This window comes from Tenrec ecaudatus, chromosome 18 (genome assembly GCF_050624435.1).
Source record: "Tenrec ecaudatus isolate mTenEca1 chromosome 18, mTenEca1.hap1, whole genome shotgun sequence".
Lineage (NCBI taxonomy): Eukaryota > Metazoa > Chordata > Mammalia > Afrosoricida > Tenrecidae > Tenrec > Tenrec ecaudatus.
The window spans coordinates 22,590,389-22,616,567 of record NC_134547.1 but is presented as its reverse complement, the minus strand read 5'-3'; the positions used below and the strand labels follow the sequence as shown (position 1 = coordinate 22,616,567).

At 39.4% G+C, this 26,179-nt stretch overlaps 1 protein-coding gene and 1 pseudogene across 1 annotated transcript in view; both read left to right on the top strand.

Moving 5' to 3' along the window:
- LOC142432067 (uncharacterized) overlaps window positions 1–14,561 on the top strand; it is a 45,264-nt gene extending 30,703 nt beyond the window's left edge. The window contains exons 3-5 of the mRNA XM_075537142.1: window positions 712–835; window positions 1,105–1,200; window positions 9,439–14,561. Of these exons, the coding sequence (XP_075393257.1) occupies window positions 712–835; window positions 1,105–1,200; window positions 9,439–10,844 (1,626 nt within the window). The 3' untranslated portion in view covers window positions 10,845–14,561. The remainder of the gene's footprint in view (window positions 1–711; window positions 836–1,104; window positions 1,201–9,438) is intronic.
- Window positions 14,562–16,083: 1,522 nt separating this feature from the next.
- On the top strand, window positions 16,084–17,898 carry LOC142432068 (oxidative stress-induced growth inhibitor 2 pseudogene; annotated as a pseudogene).
- Window positions 17,899–26,179: the final 8,281 nt, after the last annotated feature.

Below are 26,179 nucleotides of genomic sequence, written 5' to 3'. Positions count from 1 at the left end.
TGTTCTACTTTTTCTATATTTCATCATTATTTAATTTTCCTGTTTGAAAGTTATCAACTAATTTTGTTTGTTTAGTGGCTACCTTAGAAATTTTCGCAATCTTGATTTCTTGATTTACCAGTAACTGAAACTAAAGGATATCTTTATGCTTTTGCTAGCTAATAACGAATAACTAGAGTATTCTCACTGGTCAAATATGTCATGTATTTTCTTTCATTATCCCTTTTTTAGCCCACAAGACATCTTCATCATTTTAAATATTGAATGTTGGTTTAGATTTACCATGTATTTACTAAATTTTTGTTACTGACTTCTTCTCGAATCCTTTAATGGATAAATAGGAAGAAGACAATCACAAATATTGAGAATTCTTGGATACTGGGCCTATGTTGTTATATGTACTTGTATGTACATGCTTATTTTATCAGGAAATACCAATTATCTAGACTTTTTAATTCTTAGATCTGGGCAAATAAGGGTAGTTTTCTACCTTTCTATCTTGTGCCAGAGGCTACATCTACAGGACCAGGAATATTCGAGAACTATGAGACATTTGACTCTGGTTTCCACACCTGAACCCATCTATTGAAAGAACCTGCTTGGTTTGCTAGTAATGTCTCTCTTCTGCATTGCTCTCTGTTTATTTTGTCTCATATTAAAGATGGTTTTGTACATTACTCCCACAAATAGTGTATTTATATATGATTTCAGGGCCTGAAGTTCAAAGATGTGGCCATTTACTTTTCTCAAAAGGAGTGGGACTGCTTGGAATCCACACAGAAAGATTTGTATCGAGATATAATGTTGGAGGCTTACAACAACCTGGTCTTACTTGGTAAGTTTTTTGTACCCCACAAATTCAGAGTGGACCTTTTGGAATGTCTGTATTCTTTGCTGTGGATTTCTTGGGAACACTTTTCAAATAAGTGATTTGTCCCTTTTGGAGTTGAAAATGGGTTACCCTGTTTCTACCCTTCACCCCTTACTCTGACCCTTAATCTAGTTGCTCCTCTTTCTTTGCTACTCCAGGACATATTTTATTTAATTTTGGCACACCCACATCATAACTCTATTCTTTCTTTCTTTTCCTGTTCCCTTGAGCAGGACTCTCTGGTTCTAAGCCAGGTGTGATCTCATTGTTGGAGCAAAGGAAAGAGCCCTGGATGGTTACGAGAGAGGAAGCAAAAGGATGGTGCCCAGGTGAGCAATGGTGAATTGCATGGGAAAGGCCATGGTTGGTGGTAACCCAGTTTGCCTCTGAAAACTTAGCACTTCCGAGACGTTACAACCTTGTCTCATATATCCTTCTCATTTCAAGGACGGTCTTCATCTCTCCCCTAAAGGACAGAGTAGACTTTCCCCCTTTGTAGTTCGAGGCTATAAATCTTTTTTTTTCTTGCAGCCATTTATTTTTATTTACAGTTTGTGTTCAATGCAAATCAATTCCATAACATGAGGTTACTATGAATCAAAGCATAAATACACAAACACATTATACAAGCCAAAACAGATGTACAGCATTCAGAGATGAAGCAAAAGAGAGTGTTCATTCACACACACAGTAGCTTGAGATCGGTGGGATCGGGCTGTTCTTGTGTAGGTTTCAAACAATGGGGGGAAATGACTGGTTACCAACACTACTGTGTTCATATTCGATACTGGGTCATCCAAGCATCAGTGCGTGACCATGCGAACAAAAGACTTCATGGAGTGGGTACATTAAAATTTCTGTGCACCGAGGGGGTTATTGAAGATTCACTTTCCAGAAGTAAGCCCACTGTGGGCTTAGGACCAGGTTCTAACTATCTAAAAATATTGACTGATACAGAAAAGTGTTCCAAATGTGACTATTCTGATTCTTAAAGGTAAAAAAAAAGAAAGGTATTTACAGGAGTATAAAAGTTTCCATGAATTTAATGCAATTAGCTTCCCGTCTTCACTTCCCAAATCCTTGATTTACTTTATTTTTGGCTCCTTCACATGTTTTTATTTCAAGATTTCTTTTGCTCAACTTTCAGAACAAATTTGTGCAGTGTAAAAAGTGTGTAACCAACACAGAAATAAAAAGCATTTTGAAATTAGTTGAGATCACTGTACTTCCTACTCTTTGGAATCAGTTTTAGCTAAATGAAGCGATGCTCTTGTTGGATGGGAGTAGGTGATCCGAAATGGCTACCACGTGACATTATAAGTGTATAAGCAAAATGAGTGAATTTTGCTTGGACTTAGGGCACAGCACAGCGCAATCCCTCATTCTGGGCATTTGTCAACTACATAAAACACCAAATGCAATGCCAAATCCAAAGCCTCAAAGTATGAGTTCAGGTCCCAAGAGAACAGTGCTAGTTTAATAATGTAAAGCTTTCATCTAGAGTCTGTCGGCATTAGATTAGTACTGCCGAAACAACGCATGTAAGATCTGGAGGGCCCTTCGAATATACACATAAATAAAACCATGGAAGCATTTAATATTACCTCATCACTTCATGGCCTTATAGATTTCAAGAACAAATGAACCTCAATTCCTTATCCCATCATTTATCTCTAGAAAAGATAAAAACCATTTCCCGCCCCTCCCCCATAAGGTAGCATTTTCAGTGTCCATAATTCTTAGTCCACATTTAAAGAACCCGTCTCCTAATTTTTGGATGTTGTCACTCTTCACCTTGTACATGGAACTCATGATAATGGCTTTCATCATCTCGTCAAACTCTTCGTGCGTTCTTCCAATCAGCAATCAGTGAAATTTGAGATTCTCAGCATCTTCTGAGTCGATGAAGCAGGTGCGGAAACAGTAGATTGAAGGAAGATCTGGTTTTCGATGCACGCTGGACTTGCAGCCACCGTGCAGATTGGGTAGAGAAGTTAGGGAAGTAGAGGTGTTTCTTGGCCTGAGTCTCAGCAGTAGAGATGTAGAAGGGAGAGTGCGACCATGAGGAGACTAGCCGTACACTGCAGGGAGCCTCTGTTTCCCTTGGCGGTGGGGTTTGGTGGACTTGTGTTAGCTGAGGTAGCGTGGGAAGAGTTAGTCACAGGCGTCGTAGTCGTGTTATTTGAGTAAATCTGCGTGGGGAGGAGCAGTGCCAGGAGCAGCAGCCCCAGCCCGAGCCTGGCCACCATCGCTCTGCCCATGTCCGCTCCGTCGGTGCGCAGCGCGTCTTGCAAGCTTCTGGCAGCGCAGAGAAGCAGCGCTTGGGGTCTGGCGTGGCAAGGTGAGTGAGGCTATAAATCTCTACAAGAGCAGAAAGCCTCATCTTCTTCCCTTGGTTTCATATTGCTGACATGAAGGTTAGCAGTCCAGCACCACCAGGACTCCTTTTAGAATATATAAGGGGGCTACAAAAGGTTCATGGAAAGGTGGGATTAATAGACCATAGAATTTTTCCATGAACTTTTTGAAGATACCTTGTATACCCAGAAGTGGGACTGCTGATCCTATGGTATTTCTGTTTCCATCTTTTTAAGAATGTACCATATTGTTTTCCAAAGTGATTGTACCACTTTATAGTCCCACCAGCAGTGCATAAGAGTTCCCATTTCTCCACACCATCACTAGCAGTTGTTTTCATCTGTCTTATTGAGCTTTGCTCTTATTGCTGGGATGCCATGGAGCACTTTGTTTTGATTTACAACTGTCACATGGCTCACAGTTGCAAGCATTTTTGTGTGTGTTTGTTGACTGCCTGAATGTCTTCTTTGGTGACGAGTCTATTCGTGTCCTCTGCCAGTTTTAAATTGGATTGTTGTTGTTGTTGTTGAGATGTTGAAGTTTTCTCTAAATTTTAGAGACTAATCCCTTGTCAGATATATATCAATCCTTCCCCCCTCCCCCACAAATTTGAGGTTCTCTCGTTACCTTTTGGGGTAAGTCTTTTGATGCACAGAAATATTTAATTTTCAAAATATCCCATAATCTCACTTATTTTCTGCTCTATGTGCATTTTTGGTTGTGGTCGAGTCTTCCGAATAGGCACCATGTTTTTAAAATGTTAGCCCATTTAGGTCCATCTCAGATTTCTAGCTTGTAAAGCTATAAGGTAGTGGATTTTTTATTGTTTTAGGTCACTGGGAAGAAAAAACAACAACACTGCCATTAAGTTGATTCACACTCATTGCAGTTATAAGAGAAAAGGATACAAGTTAAAAGAAGCATAGGGCAAAGAATTCATAAGAGGTGAAATATTGTCTGTAACGGTCTAAGATGACAAAATGGTTAGTGTGGTCTAGGAATCCAACCAAGGCAAGGATAATGGAAAGAATGCAAATGAACGTGTGGCTCAAGTGAAATAAATAGGGAAGCAGGGTTCAGATAATACAGAGCTTTGCGGATGTGGTAAGGAAGTTTAGATTTTATTGCACTTGCAGGGGAAAGACATTGTTTAGTGATTCCTATACTTTTAATTGTCTCCGAATCATTGGAGGAAATTGAACACAAAATTATTGAATTGTGCAGGCCCTGATTCAGGCAGTATGAGGCAGAGCAATTCATAAGTAAACAAGTAAAAGTATAACATAATCTGATTTATATAAGAGTTAAAGTACGGATGGATAGAAGAGTTAAGAAATACAGCAAAATGCTTACTATAGAATCTAGGTAAGAATAGAGGCTTATTCATTTATTTTTTTATTTTTCATCATTTTATTGGGGCTTGTACAACTCTTATCACAATCCCTACATGCATCCATTGTGTCAAGCACATGTGTACATTTGTTGCCATCTCTCCATTTATTTTCACTTTTGAAAATTTTCTCATTGTTGAAAAAATAGATAAGGTAACAGGTGACCATAGGTTCTCTGCACACAAAGGAAGTAGAATAATGGGCTTCCATTGTATAAAGTGGTTTCAAAGGTTGGCATAGGTGTCAGAATAAAGTATACAAGGGGTTGTCGGGGAAAATGGAATCGCGCTGGGCAGAGTGGAGCTGTCATAGTATGCATTGTTCCCATTATGCGAGCACCGAACAACTCTCTGCGTTAGTGCCCCCAGTGGTTTCTCCCGGGAAAGTTCTCTCTCATTACCGTGATTGTTTTCTGTAAAAGTAGCTTCACTTGAACCTCAATTTTTGTGATGACCAATTTAAGAGAAGAGCATACAGCTGTGAAATTTTGTATCCTGCTCCGGAAAAATGCCAAAGAAACTGTTTGTGATGTTGAACACAGCTTACAAAGACAGTGCTGTGAGAAAACTCGAGTGTATGAGTGGCTTTCTCGGTGACAAACCTCGTTCTAGACATCCATCAACTTTCCCAACAAACAAAAATTCATGCACTTGTCTCAAAGACCAACGACGACAGCGACGGACCATTGAAGAGATGGGGAAGTTATCTGGACTCGGATCTTGGAGCTCTGTTCAGCTAATTTTAACAGATTTGGGAATGAGGAGGGTAGTGGCGAAATTTGTGCCTCAGGCTCTGACTGACCAGGAAAAAGAGCGTCAAGTGGAAACATCCTGTGCTTTGACAGAGCAGCTCCGAAGCAACCCAGACAGACCGTTTTTTTCCCAAGGTCATTACTGGTGATGAGCCATGGTGCTGTTCTTAGGACCTTGAAGCCAAACATCAGTCAAGCCAGTGGAAGACGCCATGATCACTTTGCCCAAGAAAAGCCTGGCAAGTGAAATAAAAGATCAAGACGATGCTCATTTGGGTTTTTTTGATGTGAAGGGAATAGTACATTTGGAGTTCATTCCACCAGGTCGGACTGTTAATCAAACTTTCTGAAAAGATTGCATAATAGTGTGTGACGTAAAAGGCCCGATTTGTAGCAGATGGGGGACTGATTTTGCCACCGCCACAACACACCTGCTCTGCAGCCATCTCAGTGTGCCAGTTTGGGGGCTAAAATCAGCTTGCCTCTCTTGCCCCATGCACCTTACTCACCTGACCTTACTCCATGCCACCTCTTTTGGTTTCTGCAAGAGCAGCAATTTGATGACATAGAAGAGGTGAAGGAAAAAACGAGGAAGGTACTGTTTGTCAGCCATCCAAACAGATGCGTTTGAAAAATGTTTCCCAGAATGGGATCTCGGATTTGACAAATGTATTAAATATAAGGGAGAGTCCTTTGAAGGTGATAAGGTTGTTTTGGGGAAAAAATTTAAATACATAACTTTGAAAAAAATCTGTTTGTGGTGGGGCACCCCCTTGTATGATCCCTGTTAATGTCTTAGGAGAGATCTTTGCTGGCAGAGCTTCCGAGGGGGGGGGGGGGGCAGTATATACTTGCAAATTTGAAGAAATATCAAGTAGGTCAAGAAGCTAGGGCAGAGTCAGCTAATGGAAGGAGGTAGGTAATAATGTCAGGAAGAGATAATATAAGACAAGTACAGCGGGGACAAGTGGGAAGTGAATGCTTTGAAAATGATGATGGTGGCAAATGTGCTTGACACATTGGAGGAGTGTATGGATTATGATAAGAGATGTAAGAGCACCCAATAAAAGTATTTTTTTTAAAAACCAAGTACATGCAAGGCCTTTTAACTTAGGTGCAGTGCACCTAAGAACTTTGTTTTTTACTCTGAATGAGAGGGAAATCCAGTGAAGAATTTTGAGTAGAAGAATTTCATGATCTGATCATGGTGGCTCCTGTGTTGATACAAAGTATTGGAGCCTCAGTAGAAACAGGAAGGCCAGTTCAGGGAGAATGCTTTGTTAATCCAGGTGAGGAAGGATGGTCGCTTGGGCTATTGGTAAAGATACAGATAGAATAAAGGTGGATGTGTGTGTGTGTGTGTGTGTGTGTGTGTGTGTGTATGGTGGCCTAGTGGTTACAAGTTCGGCTGAGATCCATGTCAGCAATTTACAACCACCAGCTGTTCTGCAGAAGAAAGACAGGGCTTTCCACTCCCACGAAGAGTTACAGTCTTGGAAACTCACAGAGACAGTTCTGCCCTGCAACTCCGTGACAGTGGTGAGAGGTTTTGCTCTTAGAAAAGGCATTTTATATTCCTGAATATCTGTATTTTGGTTTTTTAATTATGGTTAAGTATATATAACAGCACTTGCCATTTTGGTCATTTTTCACAGGCTCCCAATCCTATACAACCATCACTACTATCCATTATCTTTTTTTCATTACTCTTAACAGAAATTCTCTGGCTGGTTTGAGTCTCACCAGAAGCAGGAGAGAAACTCTGCCTTCAGTTTCCTTTATGAGATACCACATTTACTCTGTTCTTAACCCTATTTTGTGTTTTTCAAATTATAATACAGTGATAAGAACTGTTTAAATTTTTATGATTTAAAACAGGCAACGCTTAAAATTTTTTTGCATGTAACTTTTAGTGATATCGATTACATTCTTTTCTCTCTTTTTTTAATAAATCATTTTATTTGGGGGGCTCTTAAAACATTTATAACGATCCATACATCCATTGTGTCAAGCACATTTGTACATATGTTGCCATCATTTTCAAAGCATTTTCTTTCTACTTGAGCCCTTGGTATCCACTCCTTTTGATTACATTCTTGAGTTGTATAGCTTCTTATTCTACTTTTCTGAGTATTTTCTCCATCATTAACATAAATTCATCATTCTCTGAGGTTTTTACCTAATCTTTCAAGTTGCTGTTATCAAATTGATCCTGTATAAACCTTAAAAGACTGTAATGTTTCAGACATTTTTTACCAGCTAAGCTAAATTATTGCTTGGTTTTAATAAGACCTCAGGAAATGTTTTGGTTTAAAATTTAAAGGCTATCTCAGGACAATAATTTCAGGGTTCATCCAACCTTCATAGGCTCTAGGGGATCTGAAGTCCATGAAAATTTGAAATTACATTTTGTATTTTTCCCCTTTTGATCAGATGCTTCTATATAATCTTTAATAAAAATGCTAAGTAGATATGAAGTGTTGTGGTCCACAGCATTTCATAGAATTAGATAGCTTGCTAATAAAGTAAATCAGGGGCATGATGCCCTTTATTTTGCTGGCTTAATAGTATTTCATTCTATGTATATACCACATTGTCTATCCATTCTTCTTCTGATGAGCATTAGGTGGTTATGGTAGACAGGGTTCTCTAGAGAAGCATAACCAGGCCACTAATGATTTTATATATATGTGTGTATATATATATGAGAAATAAACAATCTATAAAGCAGTACAAATGGCTCAGTGCAATTCACTTCCATGGGATAGCTAATACACTGGCAGTCCTTCAAGTCTTGAGGGCCACCAGGTAGTGCCCTGTAGAGCAATTCAGGCTATCCAGCCACCGACAGTAAACAGCAAGGCAGGTCACCAATAGTCAGCCAGATGACAGGGTCTGACAGTCCCCCACTCAAGCGATATACAGTCCAGTAACATGGTGAAACAGGTCTTGAAGGAACCTGAAACTACAGGGACACAGTCCACAGATGAGGTGTCCCACAGGTAATGTAGCTTGCAAATTGAGACAGAACAAGCTAAGGCAGCCGCATACTAGCCGATCATCAAAGAGCAAGAGACCTGAGTACTAAAAAGGCGAGGCTCACTGAGTCATTTATCTCCGCCCTTCAATTAATCCCACACATATTTACTAGCCAAGTTGGCACGATAAACCTTAACTATTTCAGGTGGTTTTCACCTTGTAGTATTGTGAATAATGCTCCAGTGGACGTTGGTATACACCTCTTTGAATTTCTTCCTTCAAATCTTGTGGATATATACCTAGGAATGAATTATTGAGTCATGTGGCAGTTCCCACAATGGCTATTCTATTTTGCATTCCCACCAGCAGTGCGTAAAACTTCCAATTTCCCCACATCTTTACCAACATTATCATTTTCTTGTATTTTTTTTTAATTTTAGCCATCCTATGGGAGTGAAATGGTATCTCTTTGTAGTTTTTACATACATCCCTATGACTGATAACATTAAGCATCTTTTAATGCATCCATTTGATTGTCCTCTTTGGTAGTGTCTGTTCAAATCCTTTGTCCGTTTTATGATTGAATTGTCTTGTTCCAATTTTATATTTTGAGGGGTATTACATTCTTGTTTGGTATATGGTTTCCCAAAATGTTCTTCTAATCAGTATTTTCTCTTTTTACTTTTTTGTAAAATCTTTTGATGAGTAAAAGGTTTGATTTTTAAGGTGTTCCATTTGTTTTGTCTTAAGCTGTTTGTACTTTTCTTAGTAGATAATCCAGTGTTAAAAAGTTGGCCTGACACTGTTGCCTTTACATTTCATTTCTTTTTTTATTATTATATGGTTTTCATTGGTATATTGTAGGTCCTTAATCCATTTTGAATTTGTTTTCATGTAGTGTGAGACATAGATCCTACTTCATGTTTCTTCACATGGAAATACAATTTTGCCACAACCACTTCTTCAACAGATTCATCAAATAGACTCAATTATTCACTATTTTTAGATTGTCATGTATACCTTGAAACTAATTTTTCCTGCAACACGAAAAGACTTAATTGTTTTTGCTGATTTTTCTTGTCTTACAGATTGGGAGTCCAGAATGGAAATCAAGAGGTTATCTATAAAAGAAGAAAGTTGTGAAATTGAATCATTGAAGCAAGAAGTAACAGAAATACTTTCAAGTTCTAACCCTGAGTGTGTCAGGTTCAGAGAGAATAGGGAAATCAAATTTCAGTTAGAGAGACAGCAGGAGGGACAGTTCAGACACCCAGGGATAACACACGGTAGCGTACATCAGAGAGTTCGTACTGGAGAGAAATCCTGTGAATACAAGGAAAGTAAAGCTTTCAGCTCCCAACCATGCTCTGCTCAAAATGAAAAAAATGGTAAGAAAAAAGACAGTGAATGTGAGGTGTGTGGGAAAACGTTTAATAGTAGATCAGACTTGATTAAGCATCAGAGAATTAATGACAACAAAATAAGTAACAAAAATAAGAAGCATACCTTTACTTGTGACTCTCAAATTACTCATCCTCAGAAAATTAATACTGGTGAGAAATTGCATAAATGTAAAGAATGTGGAAAAACTTTTAGTTCTAGTTCACAACTTAATCAGCACCAAAAAATCCACAGTGGTGAGAAACCCTATAAATGTAAGGAGTGTGGAAAGGCCTTTCCAACTGCCTCACAGCTTAATAAACATCAAAGAGTTCACACCGATGAGAAATACTATGAATGTAAAGAATGTGGGAAAACCTTTAGCCGTCCCTCACACCTTACTCGCCATCAGAGAATTCATACAGGTGAAAAACCCCATAAGTGTAAGGAATGTGGGGAAGCTTTTCGTTATGACACACAACTTAGTCTTCATCAGATAACTCACACTAATGCGAGAGAATATGAATGTAAGGAATGTGGTAAGGCATATAGCTGTGCTTCACAGCTTAGTCTACATCAAAGAATTCATACTGGGGAAAAACCCTATAAATGTAAAGAATGTGACAATGCTTTTATCTCCGAGGCTCACCTTATTCGCCATCAGAGTGTTCATACTGGTGAGAAACCTTACAAATGTAAAGACTGTGGGAAATCCTTTCGTCGTGGTTCAGAACTTACTCGACATCAGAGAGCTCACACTGGTGAGAAGCCTTATAAATGCAAGGAATGCAGGATGGCCTTTACATGTAGCACAGAACTTATTCGACATCAAAAAGTTCACTCTAGTGAGAGACCCCATAAATGTAAGGAATGTGGGAAGGCTTTTATTCGAAGGTCAGAACTTACTCATCATGAAAGAAGTCATAGTGGTGAAAAGCCCTATGATTGTAAACAGTGTGGGAAGGCCTTTGGCCGTGGCTCAGAACTTAGTCGCCACCAGAAGATACATACTGGTGAGAAACCTTATGAATGTAAGGACTGTGGGAAGGCTTTTTTTCGTGGCTCACACCTTACTCAACATCAGAGAATTCATATAGGACAGAGGGATGAGTGAGGAAATGTGGAAAGGCTCAGAGCTTGCTAACAGAAAATTGAGGCTTGAATGTGAGAAAACATTTAAGGCTAACCATTTATTAAATATCAGCATTTATATTTGTGAAAACTTAATATCAGAGTTTATACTATAAATGTAAGGCCTGAATAGTATTTATTTAAGGGCCTGGATTTATTTAACCCTTATTACTAATGAGAAATTTATAAATAATTGGAATTTAAAAAAACTGTCAACACTTCAACTTATAGTGACCCTGTGTATATAGAGTTTGTGAGACTGTAAATCTATGGAAGCAGAGAACCTTGTCTTTCTCCCTAAGAGTAGCTTGTGGGGGGTTGAACCACTGACCTTGCATTTATCAATCCAATGCTTAACCCATCAAGACTGCTTAATGTTTGAAATAGGGAAGGATTTATCTGTGACTCAGAATTTAATGGATATCAGAGTTCAGCTAATAATAAAATGTAAAAGCTCCATGAATGTAAGGAAAGTGGGAAAGGCTTTTTCTGTGGTTCAGAAGAGTCAACCTCAGAGAATTCAAAACTCGGAGAAGTTTAGCAAGGATTTGAATATGCTAGAGACTTCAACCATTCAAAGCTTCCTCAACTTTTGGGACCTCACATCGTTATGAGAGATTCAAGGATTCATAATATAAATGCCATGTGTGAGATTCAACATTTTGTAGCTAATGATATATTTATCTTATAATTCATACTGGAGGAAGACTGTTAATGTTAAAAATGCTTCAAACCTTTCCATCCACTTCAATGTTGATAAATATTAGTAGGTTATTCTGTAGAATTCTGAATTTAATCAAAGTGAGAAAAGGTTTAACAAATGTTTTGTCATTACTTACTTTAACCATTATAACTTATTTTATATAGGACAAATTATTTCACTGAATTTTTTCATTTATAAATCAGTATAATCACCATATATCTTAGTAGCATTGTAAGGGTTGAAAAATTAAAATTTATATCCCTTAGAACACTGTCCAGCTTCTATTGAAAGTGTGCTGAATGAGAGCTGCTTTGGTTATGATTTTGTGATCATGATCGTATACCATTATAAATGAAAGGAAGGTTTCTGTGTATGCAGTGAATATAAAATTATCTTCCACAATCTTGTTTTCTTTATTGAAGTGTTAGGAAATTCTTTTTGGAGAGAAAACAAAAATTGTAAGACATTCATTCATAGTTTACTCTTCTGCCTCATGTGTGGATTCATAATATAAAGAACCCCTCTAGAATAACAGTGGGTAGCTGTGAAGTCAACCATTACTTACTAAAACCTCTCAAATAACAAAAGAGTTGTACTACAATCTTTGGCCTCAGTTTTAGATAGAGAACGACAATACCTTAGCCAAAATCTGTTTGCCCACTAGGAAATTTTAAAATATATGTTTAAAAAAGGAATTACGCAATTAATGAGACGAAGCAAAATCTGCATGAGTTGTTTAACATAAAACTATTGATTTGCTTTGTAAACTTTCCACCCAATTAAAAATTGAAAAAGAACTCAAAGCAGATTGTCACTTATATGGATGACAAAGAGAGCCCTGCATATTGAAATGTGACGTAAGCAGGGCAAACAGGGCCAGGACTTAATTCTGACTTCACAGCACTGGTGTAGTGCCTCTTTCTAATTGGTCCTTCCATTTGTTATCAAAGGGATGAAATAGTGGATTCGCCCTCAATGCAATATGAAGAAAAGTTTTAACAAAATGTTAACAAAAAATGTTTTTAAAAGTTAATGGAATACAAATACATATATACGCATATTATTTTAAAGGGTTTTTTTTGTTTCTAATGAAGAGAGTGCACCCTAAACCTTAGTAAGTTGGCAAGAAAACCATCATCAATGAGAAGAATATGTAGTCTGGTGGAAAATGGATATGTTTTGTAAGACGGTATTGTAGCAGACACAGTTGGTTGTTGCCTTAGGCTGGGTTCTCCAGAGAAGCAAAACTAGTGAGGTTTAATTATATATAAAGAGAAATTCATGTTAAAAAAAATGGCTCTCATGGTTGTGGAAGCTGGCATATTCCAAGTCCATTGGTCAGATGTTAGGCTGGAGATTTCTAGTTCACAAAGCGGCAGGAGCTGATGACCCCTGAATCAAGATGATTACAGGCTGGTGGCTGCACAGACAAATGAGGTCAAGGTCGACAGGTCAAGCTTGTGACTGCAGAAGCCGTTGAATCTAAAGTGGGGAGAGCAGATGGCAGGCTGCTGAGAATGCCCAGGATCCGCCCTCAGTGTAGCAGGCCATTGGTTGAGGTGCAGAGAACCAGAGGCTGGCCAGCTCGATGCAGGATCCAGACTGAGCAAAAGAAAAGCTTTCCCACGGCGCTCACTGTATTGGAAATGGACCACCTCACAGATGAAATGTCCTTTCAACTGATTGCTCATAACTGGTCTCATTATGGTGTTGACTATATTAGATCTCATCATGGGGCATTGCTGCCAAAGCACTGAGAAGCCTGGTTCAGCCAAGGTAACAGCAAAACCTTTAAATTATCACAATTGTCTATCCTTTGGCCATTATAATTTTTCTTTGCTGTGAGAGCCTTCCACGCATCTGAGGTTCTCAGCCCTAGAATCTTGCTCTCCTCGCTTGCTTTGCAGAAGTCTACAATTAAGCATCAATTTTCTTTCAAAACAGGAAGTGTTCATATTGTGCATATATGTGTAATTCCACAGTCGGAGGGCTAAATTGAGATTGCCATGAGAAGGTAGATTGCAATTACCCGTGTCCTTGACATTGAGCTGCTGAAACTGCCCTGTCCCTAACCTCGTCAAAAACACCATTATATGTCTCTTTCTACCAGAGTATCCTAAATGTGTTTACTCATGTACTCAGATGTTTGCTGTCAGTAAATCTTGGAAACGTCATTTAAAATCCATATACAAAAATACTGATATAATGGGAAAAGCTGTATAATCAGCTTTTCCCAGTATACCAAGAAGCATTCTTTTCTTAAATATACACGTTCAACTTTTTATAGTATATCTGAAGCCCTGGGGGAAGGAGGGGAAGTGTCCTGAATAAAAGAACCAAGAAGAAACTGATTTGTCCAAGCAACACCATAGAATTCTTTTAACAGCAGATTATCTTAAAGATAAACTTAATCTTCAGGAAATAAAGAGTCGTGTGAGGATCGCATTACCCTTTTGCAAAATTTGGGGAAAGAGCAGTCAAATCGGCTATAAAAAAATAAACTGGAATTCATTGCCATCAAGTCAATTCCTACTGACCGAGACCTTGGAGGACAGAGTAGAATTGCCCTTTGGGTATCTGAGACGATTTATTTACAGGGGTAGAAAACATCTTTCACCCTCAGGGCAGCTGGTGGTTTAGAACTAATCTTGCAGTTAGCAGCCCAATGCCTAACCCACTATGCCACTAGGATTTCACTGTAGTTAGCATGCGTGCTATGATAACTCACCCTATTCATGATCACGAGAAAACAGTCGAATCTGACAGCCTACGAGAAATTTTTTAAGAAGCTTATTTATCCAGAATGTTCATGACCTGACCTATCCCAACTGTTTAAAGCATGTATAAATATAGTGTTTACACATTTAAAACGACACTAAGATAATTTGCCCACTTAAAGTAATAACAGAGCTAAGATTGTGCATATACAGCAACTGAGTACCCAATTGTCCTCTTGATCTGGTCACATTGAAAATATTTCTCCAGTGGATTCTGCTTCCGCTCCATACTATGGGGGGGGGGGGAGGGAAACATACTGTAAGTTGAATGTAAAAATGTCTAATTATGTAGCTAATAAAACCAGCTATCTATAAGTACATGTCAGCCCATAAGATTCAAGCATTTTTAAAGGACAATATTTTAAGTGTGATCCTGCAAATTTTAAGTATTTATTGATGTAGTGGTTACATGTTGACTGCGGTCCTCATAGTCCAAGTTCGAAACCACCCGCAGCTCTGCAGGCAAAAGTTGGCGTTTTATGCCCATAAACAGTTTCAGTCTCAGAAACCCAGAGGATTCACTATGAGTCAGCACTGATCTGATGGCAGTGAGTTATTATTATTATTAAAGAGGTAAAATTGTGTTGTTTTGAAGAATTAAACCTAGGAAGCAAGATGTGGTCATGTTGCATGCTTCATGCAACTTACGCTGCTTTTAGTTGTCATGTCATGTTACTTTAGTTCGTATACATACGTCTTAAGACTTCAACGTTCTCTTTCATCGTGTTTCACCCAAATCTGGCAAATAATGCGTAGGTGATCCAAACCAATTCACTCTACCCACATAGCCCCCCTAAAATATGTATTCATCCATGTTTTTCTTCAAACTCAAAAAATTCCCAATTCACTGCCATTGAATCAGTGTCAGCTCATAATGACCCAATAGGGCAGGGTAGAACCGTCCCTGTGGGTTTCTGAGACTGTATCTCCCTATTGGAGTAGAAAGCCCCATCTTTCTCTTAAGAAGAAGCTGGTGGTTTTGAACTGTTGACCTTGCAGTTAGCCCAACACATTGCTATGCCACCAGAGGTTCTGTTAAAAAAGGATAGCCACATGGCAATTCGGGTGCAGTTTAAGGGGCATTATACAGGAGACACTGAAATGCTGCCTCCTTTTCTCACTTGCGAACACACCATGGCATCCTTCCAGTCAATATAACTAGTTGTTGACTCAATATAGACAAGCCACAACCTGAACAGGCTTCAAAAAGATCGTGGAGAAGTAGAATGAAAAGATGGCATTTTCCCGCAAACTTTTTAACTCACCCTCATGAAAATCAGCCTATTCTACCACTGATGAAAGTTCAAGTTTTCAGTTAGTTTACACTTGTACAATAAATGGTTTCCTTACTGATGTGTTAGTGCATGCTAGTGCTTTTATTTCTATAGTGAATGAATTCCTACTGGTTAGATACCTTATCTAACAGCATAGTATATTTGAAATGTAGTGGTTAAGGCCTTATGTTCTAAAATTCACCACTGATCTCCAGGAATAGCAGTTTTCCTGACAACAGGATCTTTTTTGTCAAGTTAAAAAACGAAAAAAAAGACCGCGTCCTCTCCTGCCCCGCCCCCTGCGCGGGGCCCTGAGATCGCCGGGCTCCTCGCAGGCGAGGAGCGGAAGCCGCTTCGCCAGGGCGGTCTCCAGCGGGACCCGCAGCGGAGCCGCCGCATCCGGGCAGCCGGGGTGCCTTGCGGGCCCAAGACCCGGAGCCAGCGGGCGCCCCGAGCGGGCCGCGCTCCATGCCGGTGTGGTGCTGCCGCTGCTCGCTGGCCGGTCATTTCAGGAACTACACTGACTCTGAAACTGAAGGAGAGATCTTTAATTCCTTAGTGCAGTATTTTGGTGATAGTTTGGGGCGAAAGGTTAAAGCAATGCCATTAGTTGAAGAAACTTCTTTACTTGAAGATTCCGTCAGTGACTTTGCCTGTAGTAATAATAGGAAATGGACCCTCAGGGATATGCCTTATATGTTATCAGGCTACAGGCCATATTTATCATCAGAAGCAATACATCCTAATACAATCTTACATAGTAAATTAGAAGACGCAAAACATCTTTCTATTGTTGATCAGATGCTGACTTCGGATATGATTATCCATCAGTTTTGAATTGGAAACTGGAGCAACATCATTATATCCCTCACTTAGTTCTTAGTAAAGGTCCTCCTGGTGGGGCTTGGCACAATATGGAAGGCTCCATGTTAACAATCAGCTTTGGAAATTGGATGGAGTTACCTGGACTTACATTTAAGGATTGGGTGTCTAGCAAACGAAGGAACTTAAAAGGGGATCGAGTAATGCCAGAGGAAATTGCTCGCTACTATAAACATTATGTAAAAGTTATGGGTCTTCAGAAGAATTTCAGAGAGAATACGTACATAACCTCTGTGTCCAGACTCTACAGAGATCCGGCTGATAATGATTGTCAAGACAGAGATATCTCCGCAAAGCATTTGCAGATAGAGAAGCCATCATGTATGAAGAGAAACTGGTAGATCAGGGGTTATCAGCGGACAGCCGATGGTTCTCAGGCTCCCTTCTGTCTCTTTGCTGACAGTGTCGCTTTGGCAACTGGCACGTCGGATTCTCCTGCCCACTTGGAAGTTGAAGGAGAAGATTTTCCTTTTGTTTTTCATTCAATGCCTGAATTTGGAGCAGCGGTAAACAAAGGAAAGTTGCGTGGCAAAGTGGATCCTGTGTTAATTGTAGGTTCGGGGCTTACTGCTGCTGGTGCAGTACTATGTGCTTACAACAATAATATCCCTGTGATCCATGCATTTCGCAGAAGAGTAGCTGATCCCAGCTTAATTTTCAAACAGCTTTCTAAAATGCTTTATCCTGAGTACCACAAAGTCTATCATATGATGTGTATGCAGTTGTCTTCTGGAGACTCGAATTTATCTGAGTATACCAGTTTTCCCGAGCACCGTGTGCTTTCCTTTACTCCAGACATGAAATGCATTCTTCAGAGTGCATCTGGATTGAAGAAAATATTTCAGCTGTCTGCAGCAGTGGTACTGATAGGTTCTCATCCTAATCTGTCTTTTCTGAAGGAGCAAGGGTCTTACCTAGGCCATAACCCAAGCCAGCCAATTACATGTAAGGGTAACCCAGTGGAAATAGACGCATATACCTATGAATGTGTTAAAGAGGCCAATCTTTTTGCATTGGGCCCTTTGGTTGGGGACAATTTTGTTAGATTTTTAAAAGGAGGGGCGCTAGGATTTACACACTGTTTAGCTACAAGACAGAAGAAAAGGCAGCATTTATTAGTTGAAAGAGGAGGAGGAGATGGGGTAGCTTAAAGCCCGTGAACAAGTAATTAACGGACAGTGTACTTTTAAAGGATGAACATAGTGGTTGTACGGTGTACTGAGATGGCTTTTCTGGACCTGAACTGCCGGGAGGAATGTCAAGCTCTACTAATTATTTTCCGAAAGCTGTAAGGACTTGCTGTGCTGTTTACACTGTAATGGATCAGAGGTGGTCAGACAGCAGAAGCACTGCCAAGTGGTCTGCTTTATGTTCTCACTTAACGAAAAACTTTCTTTTCTTCCAAGACTTATTTCTTATGACCTTTGATTTTTTTAAAAATTAGAATGTTTGAATCTAAAATATGAAAACCACAGTCATTAGACCAGATAATGTCTCATTTGGTTTAAGGGTCGTTGAAGGAACAGGATTATCCAATCAAAATCTGCGTTTTAACATGGTGTCCCCTTGTGATTTCTTTGCATCTTAATATTTGAAACACACAGAGCTAAAAGAAAACCGGTATGTAAGATATGTAGGCTGGGGGTTGGGCAGAGATGGGTATAGGGCATTGACAACTCAGGTCTTATTTATTTTGAAATTACCAACTGTATAAATCTAATATATATTACCAATATGTTGGTCTTTTTAAAAAAAGATTTTTATTGCTGAAACCTTGACGGGAACGTCACATTCTTTGCGTTCAATCATTTAAACAGTCTAATGTTGGCGTACGCTCTTATCAGAGGACCAGCTAAGAGCCAGACTATTTTTTGGAGCTTTATTCTTTTCTTAGCCACTGTAACATTTAATTACTCTGATTTGCAATTCAGTAAGCTGCTGATGGAACTGCTTGTCCCTGTGTGACCAGGGAGCTCAGGCCTGTCTGGTCCTGATGGGCACAGCAAGTACTACTCGATACTGTTTCGGCATTGCCAGGATTTCTAAGGGTGAGATGTGAAAATCAGATTAAAACCTGTCTCTTCATTCCCAGTGATGTCAGAATTTAGAAAACTCTATCCAGAGTATTTTCATTGGAGATGATTAAGCAAGTCACGCATGGATATTTATTATATATTCACTTTCATTATCTTGATTTATTTAGATGTACTTAATCTCTGTATTTTCACACACATTCCTGGAATTTTTTTTAGTGTTAAACTGAAAAACAAAAAACCTTGTAATTGAATTTCTTCATGGTAAATTGGATTTATTCATTTTTCTTTTGGTGAAATTTATTTCCTACTGGAATGTCATCGAACATCTAATTTTCCATTTTTCTTAGAATTAAAAATGGTAGACCCCCCCCCAAAAAAAAGAAAGAAAAAAAAGGTCTTTAATTTTTATTAACAGTCAGAATTAGCCTCTATTCTGCCTAAAGGCCAATGGTAGTTTATTTCCATATCTATGAATTCCTTATTCACATTGATTCCCCACACACACACCGATTAATAGTAATATTGAGTCCCTAATGTCAGTAGTAGTGAATTTGAGGAATCCTGCCTTCCAATAAAAGTTTACTATAAAAACTAGTTTATAAGTTTAAAGACTTATAAAAACAGTAGACGTTTTGGTTCCTTTTGCTGGATGGTATCTAGTTTTCTGGTTTGGAACTTGAATATTCTCATCCCAAATATTTTTCTATTTTAATATTTGTATTTAGCCTGTAAAATCTCAACTACATAAAAATAGAGAAATCAGTAGTATCTTTAAACTCCACCTTGTAATTATAATTCCTTATTAAAGTTTTATACAAGTTAACAATAGAGAAACAGGTCTATGTACTTATATTTAAATGTTAAGGTATCAGATGGCCATTGGGTTTTTACACAAGTACTCCCTCAATGCAAGAACACTTTGTTCTAATAACCTACCATTTTGTGATGCTCACCTTCCTGACACGATCACTGAAGTTAAAATGCGTGCATAAGCAAATGTGAAGAAAGCTGATGGTGTCTGGCCATTAAAAGATACAGTGTCTGGGGTTTTTAAAGCCCAGTTTAAGTTAAACAAACAGCCACCTAGTAGGGCAGCAACATGGAAGAAGCACACCAGCCTGTGTGATCACAAGGTGTCAACGGATCAGGCATCAGAAGACCCAAAACAAACAAATATTGATGCAAAAGATGGGGGTTGGAGTAGAGACCCAAAGCCCAACCATAGAAAATTGAACATTCCCTCAAAAGGATCACAAGGAAAGAACCAGACAGCTAGGATGCAGCATAGCACCAATGGAACACATAACATTCCTCTAGTTCTTTAATGTTTCCTCCCCCCACTATCATGACCCCAGTTCTACCTTACAAATCCAGCTAGACTAGAGCATGTGCACTGGTACAGATAAGAGCTCTCTACACATGGAATCCAAGATAGATAAACTCCTTGGGAACAGTAAGGGGAGTAGCGATACCATGAGGGTAGGGGGAAGGGGGAAGGCAGAAACAATCAACTATGATTGATGTATAATCCCCTCCCCCCACGAGGACGATCAACAGAAACAAGCCAAAGGGAGACAGTGGATGATGTAAGATATGAAAATAATTTAGGGTCCACAAGGGTAGGAGGGTGGGGGAAGGAGGGAAAATAGATAAGCAGAAAGAAAATTTTTGAAAATGATGGCAACATATGTACATATGTGTTTGATACAATTGATGTATGTATTATAAGAGCTCTAAGAGCCCCCAATAAAATGATATATTGATAATAATGTTTTATATAAGTAACCATTTCAGGAAAAGGAGAAAAGATCTCCCCTTCTCAATTCCTACTCTTTTCCCGATCTCAGAACTGATACCAATTCATACATGAACGTTTTCATTCCAAACAAGACGTGTTTAAACATGCCTCTATGATAAGTGGACAGCTACAGACAGGTTTTCTCAGTAATATGCTCGTCTTAATCTCATTAGGGTCCCTTAAAATGTGAGTGTGTGCATGTTGCGTGGTTTGGATGAAAAATGGCTCTGAGGTCAGGGCCAATATCAAATTTTAACAAGACACAGATGGATATCTCAAATTAGTGAAACTTTGTAATACATTTACAAAAACGCTGCCCAACGTGAAACACCAGTTTTTTGATAGATCATGGATTTTAAGAAAGTTTTTCACAACTGGGCACCTGCTCATTCTCTGAGGTTACCAAAGGCTGTCCTAGGAGAATCACCCCCTTCAGTCCTGATCTTGGCCCTTCAGGGTTCTTTATATCCCTTGAACTCAAAAGAACAATGAAAAAGAACACAAGTTGAGTTTCTTCAGGACGGCGAAAGTGCTCATATTAAGTGATATAAATTAAAAAGTTCAGAATTCTTCAGGGAAGGGTGGGAGAGAGGGAAATGCCATCTACAGAAGTGTGTAGGCCAAGGTGGAGGACATGTGGAAAAACAGTAGCTTGATATTTGGTCATTTTTGTTTAATACAGTTTTCAATATAACAGAATTTTTAAAAAGCCAAACAGGATGCAATAACATATTTTATGACTGTTTTCAGGAGAGCCATGGAAATGGGTTTATGTGCTGCACATTTCAGAAGAAAATGTCATTAGGCTGTTGTTAAAGGGGAACTCCCACTGTACTGCCACCCACTGCTCTGCACCTAGTGTTCTAGGGACCATATACTAGAAACTGCTATAGGCCACCCACTGGTATCAGCGACGTACTTAGAAATAGCATTGTCCCTGAGTTGAATTCCGTTTACAGTCTCCAAGGACCTTTGGTTTCATCATTGGGGAATAGTAAGTCAGGGAAGGGCTTCCTTGGGTTTGGTTTTTTTTTTTTAAGAACCCCTTTCCTGATCTTGCCACCAGGAAAGCTCAGTCAATTAAGGGCCATAAAGTTGGCCTCTATCAAAAATGGATTGTATATACATACATAGCCTCATCCAAAAGAACTAGTAAAGCATGGCCTGGAGGACTCTGTTAGCATCCTCCAAGAATGCCACCAATTCTTCAGCTCGCACGTCCCCAGGGCAACTAGCATGGCAAAGAAAATGTCCCTATGCAGGACCCTCAAACTCTTGGAAATTATTTGTTAGTACCTCCTGGAAATATGCTGCACACTTTGCTGGTATTGCACTGGTCACGTATCTCACAGGAATCTCAAGTGTTCCGTTTCAGAGATGCAATTAATTGACTACCCTGTTGAGCCAATTTGTCAAAAAGCTGAGCTGAGAAAACAGCTGCTTAATATCTGAATAGCCGGTTAACACAAGTCAAAATGAAGGTAATAATCAAGCCTTTCATCACTTGCTGTGATAGGACGAGCAAGAGAACAAACCTGGGGAGAAGGTACCTGGCTCTTCTTTGTCCTGTATTTTCCCAGGAACAGAACTTGGGTGAGGGGTCAGGTGGATCAGAGCAGATGTGTGCATCCATCTTATTGAGGAGGGAACTGTGTGTTAGACTGGGTGGACTAGAGAAGCTGTGGGGTACCAATCCCCACAATTGAATGGGTCCGAGGGGACGTTGTGTAATTGAGGAGTAAATTTAAACAGACATCAGACAAGATAAGGCATGCTAGGGCTCACCTGGGCAGTCATGACTTCAGAAGCCAGGTCCGCGCAGAGAGAGAATATATTTTCAACCAAGGATTATATACTCTCGGGGTGTGCAAGCCCCCTGATTAGAGGTGGACCTTTTAGGGTTAAGTTAGCAGTACCTTAATCCTAAAAGGTCCCTGAGTGCATTGGAGTAACCTAACATCAGTCCCAGGGGCAGGAAAGGGGGAGTGGCAGTTTTCAGAGGCTAGAGAGCAATAGCACATGTCTGTTCCTATAGTTAAAGCTGCCGGCTAGATGGCAATCAGCCATGTACTTGTAAGAGGTAACTTTAAGGTAGCACTATTATGGGAGGATATTGTGGGGAATAATATTAATTATGAGAATGTGATTTGGACTTACTTCCCACTCACAAGGGTGAAGGCCTTCATCCACCCCAGAAACCCAGCCTTAATATACAAAACCCAGGCTTCTTAATATATGAAAATATATATTACCAGTTTTTTGTTTCCCACAAGAAACAAATTCATTGACACTCATCTATGTGTAAGAGAGAGCTTTATAGCAAAGAGCTTTAAAGCAATTGCATATTGAGAAAACATCCAGATCAAGTCCATAAGTCTGATGTTAGCCCATATGTCCAATATTAGTCTATAAATTCCTCTTCAGAATCATGCAACACATGCAATGATGCAGGATGCAGGAAAAATCACAGGCCTGTGGTGGAAAGTCTTGTGGATCCAGTGGCAGTGGAAGCATCTCCAGGATTCTGACTGCCATTAGTGTGGCTTTATGTGGCTTGTCAACGGGAATGTGAATGAGAGTGCATCCCGCCTCTAGGGAGGAAGTTCCCAGTATCCTCCTGTTGGATGTGACCGTTCAACCTGATTGACACGCTAGACTCCACCCCTACATTCTATTTATCAAGTTGACATGAAATTAGGTAACTATCACAGACCACTCCTTGTCAACTTAACATTTTACACTCTTTAGCCATATATACTTTTTTTTGCCATATATACTTTTTAAGCAAAACAATAATGAAATCATATCTGTACTTAATAGGATAAAACTAAAATGTATATAATTCAGTGTGCCACCCTCATATAAACATAATAGTCTATAAGTGACCAAAACAATATTCTATGCTTAACAATTGCAGTTATGTGAACACCTATACCATTATCCTATAACCCTAGCAACATATTCCCCCACCTATGAAAGTATGTAAGTCAGCCACTTTATGCCTTAATCCTCCCCATTTTGAGTATCCAATTTCTATACTGCTTCTAGGCTGCTTTACCTTTCAACCATGGGCCACATCATGAATTCTCAACAACTCTAACCCTCTTGGGCTAGGACATGAACTTCAGACCAGTCAACCTGCTCTTGTCTTCTCTTCTAGTACCTGTGAACCAGGTCCATGGGTGTCAGTGGTCAGATTCAACCTGCCTCTTTATTTCTGCATTTCTCCCACTTTCACTCAACAAGTGCATCCAGGTGGTCACCTAGCAAGCATTTCAGCCTGCTCACAGGCTTCCCTTTAATGTTCAGTCCTTGAGAGGAGAGTTCCTTTATGGTTCCAAATTTTTCCAGCCTCAGGCACAAACCACTAGTTCAAAATTCAAAAACCCAAAGAGTTCCTTTTTTGTTCTGGTTATCAAGAGTCTCTTCAAATGCAAATGTCCTGAGTACTCCAAAGCACTGGGTGGGGCTTATCTTTTCAGTCTTCTTTGCAGGCCTGCCCTAACCCATTTAAAGATTCAAATTGGTGGCTGAAACAGTGAGCTTACAAACTCTATTTATACTTCCCAATAATCATTTCTATCAATAACAATAGGAAGAAGAAATCAGTATAAACCTAGTCAGATCCTAAACTTAATTCTTAAAACAGTCAAGTTCCTTAGTATATCTTATCTTAATCCTTACCTAAACCATTCTATTGATAGGAAATATGGAAATATGGCTTTAGACCTCTACTGCATCAAACCAGGGCGGAACCTTCTGTCAGCCATTTTGACCTTCTGTCAGCCATTTTCACTAAGCAGTATGGTCTCTGAACACTTCAAGGAGGAATTTCACACCTTGAGGTCAAAATATACATTAATTGTAAGGTTTATTGGGACACGAAACAGAACCAAAGATCCAATTGGCAACGTTTTAGAAGCAGGCTTTATTGAGAAGCTTGCGGGTGGGTTCAGTAACTCAGGGTATTGAGCTATTGAAGCTGTGCAGTGGGGAGTTCTGGCTGCGTTTTTATACCCACTGCTGGCAGGCACAGCTGGGGAGGATCAAAGCTGGGGAGGATCTGCGCACACAGGTGCTTCAGAAGGGAGAAGGTTGTTAATCTTATCTATATGTTAGGGATGGGTGGAGTGACCATATCTTCAAAGAACCTCCTGGCTCTGGGGATGTTTGGTTCTCAGAACCTGTGGTTTTCAGGGAGGGGAGGGGAGGCCAGCAAGGGGTGAATTCTGAGAGCTAAGGTGGAGGCACCGAACTCAAAATGGAGTCCCTTGTACCAAGACCAGGCATTAATCACATCCATTTTCACCATTTCAAACAGAAATAATCAAAGACAGCAGCCAAAGAAAATAATCAAAACTTTAATTTCCCATATTCTTTCCAGAAAACAACCTAGTAAACTGCATGGCCATATCTGACCTCTGGCTAGCCAAAGAAGAAAAACTACCATGAGGCAGAGGTCAAACAAGCATCTGCTCTCCATCTTCACAATTTGTTTCCCTAGTACTCCACTCCCAAGTTACCATAATGTGTTAGACCAGGCTGACTAGAGAAACAAATTCATTGACACTCATCTATGTGTAAGAGAGCTTTATATCAAAGAGCAATTGTATATTGAGAAAACATCTCAGTCCAGTCCAGATCAAGTCCTTAACTATGATACTAGTATAGAAATTCCCCTACAGACTCATGCAAAGATGTGGAATGCAGGAAGATCACAGCCTGTGGGTAAAAAGTCTTGTGGATCCAGTGGCGGTGGAAGCATCTCCAGGGCTCTGGCTGCCATCATAGTGACTCTATGCAGCTTGCCAACAGGAATTGTGAGTGTGTTCCACGTCTAGGGAAAAAGTTCCCAGGATCCTCCTGTTGGGTGTGACCTTGTTACCTGATTGACAGGCTAGACTCCACCCCTATGTTCTATTTATCAAGTTGACATGTAATTCTATAACTGCCATAATCCATGACCAAGTATTTTCTGCAGTCTTATGAACCCGAAAGCTGGGACTAGGGGAGAAGAGACATGAGTAGTAGTAGGAAAGCACTGAACTGTGAAAATAGGGAATATTGTCTTCAAGGGCACTCCTCATGATAAGGCTTCTGCTAAAGTCCTCCCCTACATCCCCCTTATGCTCTCTGTTTAATAAAGAGGCCTTCATTGAACCTAAAAATGTAGACAGAGTTTACATACTACACAGATGTTGATATAGTAAGATTCTACAGCATGAAGTCAATTGTGAAAACGTATTCTCATAAGGAAAAAAAATGGACTCAATTATGTACTTGAATACAAAGGGAATACAAAAGCTCGTGGGGAAATTCCATTATCTTTTAATTTCATTTCCACAAACTTTTTAAAGCTGCTGCATACATATACCTATGTATTAATTTATAAAATATTTACAACTTATTGATAATTATGTAGCAATATCACTTTTACCACTGTTAATGTTCTAACGTTTTCCTCTCATTCTCTCATTGCCGTTGAGTCAATTCTGATTCAGACTAGTCATTTTTCACACTGGCTAAGCCTAATAGTGTCTAGTATCTTAATTTCTACTTTTGATTGCACTTTCCTTCCTTTTTGAGTTGGTTTTATTTTGTTTCATTTCAGGTTTATTGACATACTTATTCATTCTTTTAACACACTTACCAAGTGTCTGTCTACTACGTGATTCGACCACCACTGGTTACTAAACATAAAGTAAGATGAAGATTGGGCTCAAATATTGTTTCCTTAATGCATTAAAGGGTATTGATTTCTGTGTAGAATGTTAGTGACATCTTACAATTTTAGATGTAGTCATTTTATCATCCATTTCTTAGAAGCCTTCAATTTGTATTGTAAACT